The sequence below is a fragment of the Cebus imitator genome, unplaced genomic scaffold, assembly GCF_001604975.1.
Source record: "Cebus imitator isolate Cc_AM_T3 unplaced genomic scaffold, Cebus_imitator-1.0 Scaffold376, whole genome shotgun sequence".
NCBI lineage: Eukaryota > Metazoa > Chordata > Mammalia > Primates > Cebidae > Cebus > Cebus imitator.
In genome coordinates, this window is record NW_016107691.1 from 2,301,153 (window position 1) to 2,303,069 (window position 1,917).

Genomic DNA, 1,917 nt, shown 5'->3' on the forward strand with positions numbered 1-1,917 from the left:
GAAAAAATGTGACTCAAAAAGATTATCCTGTCAGACTTTCTGTCAAATTTGACAACAGGCTAGGTGGCATGACTAGCTTAGAACTATTTAATTACTGCCTGTCAGGTTGGGGGCCATGTCACTTGAACCTCCACTTCCTGGGTTCAAGTGATTCTCCCGCCTCAGCTTTCTGAGTAGCTGGGAATACAGGAGCACGCCACCACGCCCAGCTGACATTTGTATTTTTAGTAGAGATGAGGTTTCACCATGTTGGCCAGGCTGGTATCAAACTCTCAACCTCAGGCGATCTGCCCACCTTGGCCTCCCAAAGTGCGGGATTACAGGCGTGAGTCACCGCACCCGGCCCGTAATAGTTTGTTTTGTTTCTGCATGCTAGGAAGCTATATTCACTGTTTATATATTGCTCTCTCCTGTATCATTTTATGTGTTTGGCCCTTTTTCTATCACGTTTGAGTAAAAAGCCTAGCTTAAATCAGTATCTGTATCCTCTTTTGAAATCCTAGTCATTTGGGATGGATCATAAGATTCCCTACTATTTCATGAAAGGAAAATCGCTAACCTAAAACCTTGTTGAGGTCTACTTTTTAAGTGAAAAGTTAGTAGTATTTAATAATTGAGCATATTATATATACAAGATGAATCTGAATCTTAACTTTAAGAAGTACACGTGGCCGGGCGTGGTAGCTCACGCCTGTAATCCCAGCACTTTGGGAGGCCGAGGTGGATGGATCACGAGGTCAAGAGATCAAGATCATCCTGGCCAATATGGTGAAATCCGTCTCTACTAAAAATACACAAATTAGCTGAGTGTGGTGGTACTTGCCTGCAGTCCCAGCTACTCAGGAGGCTGAGGCAGCAGAATCGCTTGAACCCGGGAGGCAGAGGTTACAGTGAGCAGAGATTGTGCCACTGCACTCCAGCCTGGCAACAGAGCAAGACTCCATCTCACACACACAAAAAAAGAAGTACAAGCTCACTGTATTCTTTCCTGTTAATTCCTTATTCTACAATTCCTTGGATTTATTTGCTTAAATGATAGAATTTTAAAGAAATAACTCTGTTTTTCAGCTGTATTTTGGGAACGTTGCAATGAATTACAGGACATTGAGAAAATTATGGCTCAAATTGAACGTGGAGAAGCAAGAATTCAACGAAGGATCAGTATCAAGAAAGCCCTGGATGCCAAAGTATTGTATTTTATGTCAAATTATTATTAGATTGTTTTAATTGTGTAATTGTGGTCAGCTTTGACTTCTTACTGCACATTCAACTATGTAGGGTTTAGCCCTACAGGGTTTTGTGAGGTTTTTTTTACAGGTGTGGAGACAAGAAACTGTGAAAATAAAGACATAAGACACAGAGATAGAGAAAAAAGAGCTTGGGCCCAGGGGTCCACTGCCAACCGGAGTGTGGAGTTGGCGGTGGCCTCAAGTGCCTGGACACTTTGACTTTTATTGAGTACAAAGCGGGGGGCAAGGTAGGTAGGGCGAGGTAATGGTGGTTAGTGATAGGGTTAGGTAAGTCACGTGTTTTGGAGACAGGCGCTTAGGATGTTTAAGAAGCTGAGGCAAGGAGAAAACCTAATGCGTTAGCACTTTTTTAATATTTGTTAAGAATATTAAGGACGTTAACATTTATGTTACTATTACTCATTTTTATTTTAGAAGAAAGGAGCCAGGTGCAGAAGCGGAACATGAAAGTAGATATGGAATGTGACTGCTGCAGCATAGCATTACATAGGAATAGTTAAGCCCCCGGATGTTTGGAGGCCTTTTTGACAGCCGCCAAGCCTAACTACAAGAGCTTGGAAGAGCGGAGTTTTGTTTTCTTTTAACTTCCCTGAGGAAGGAGCTGTTTTGGCTATTTTGGATGTTTTCTTCCCTAGCCAGCTAAACTGTGGGTGCTTTTTTTTTTTTT

General features: G+C 42.1%; 1 protein-coding gene across 1 annotated transcript in view; it reads left to right on the forward strand.

Annotated features, from left to right (window-relative positions):
• The window catches only part of SMARCA1 (SWI/SNF related, matrix associated, actin dependent regulator of chromatin, subfamily a, member 1), an 80,125-nt gene that overhangs the window by 58,582 nt on the left and 19,626 nt on the right, over window positions 1-1,917 (forward strand). The window contains exon 21 of the mRNA XM_037731031.1: window positions 1,069-1,187. Coding sequence (XP_037586959.1) covers window positions 1,069-1,187 — 119 coding nt within the window. The remainder of the gene's footprint in view (window positions 1-1,068; window positions 1,188-1,917) is intronic.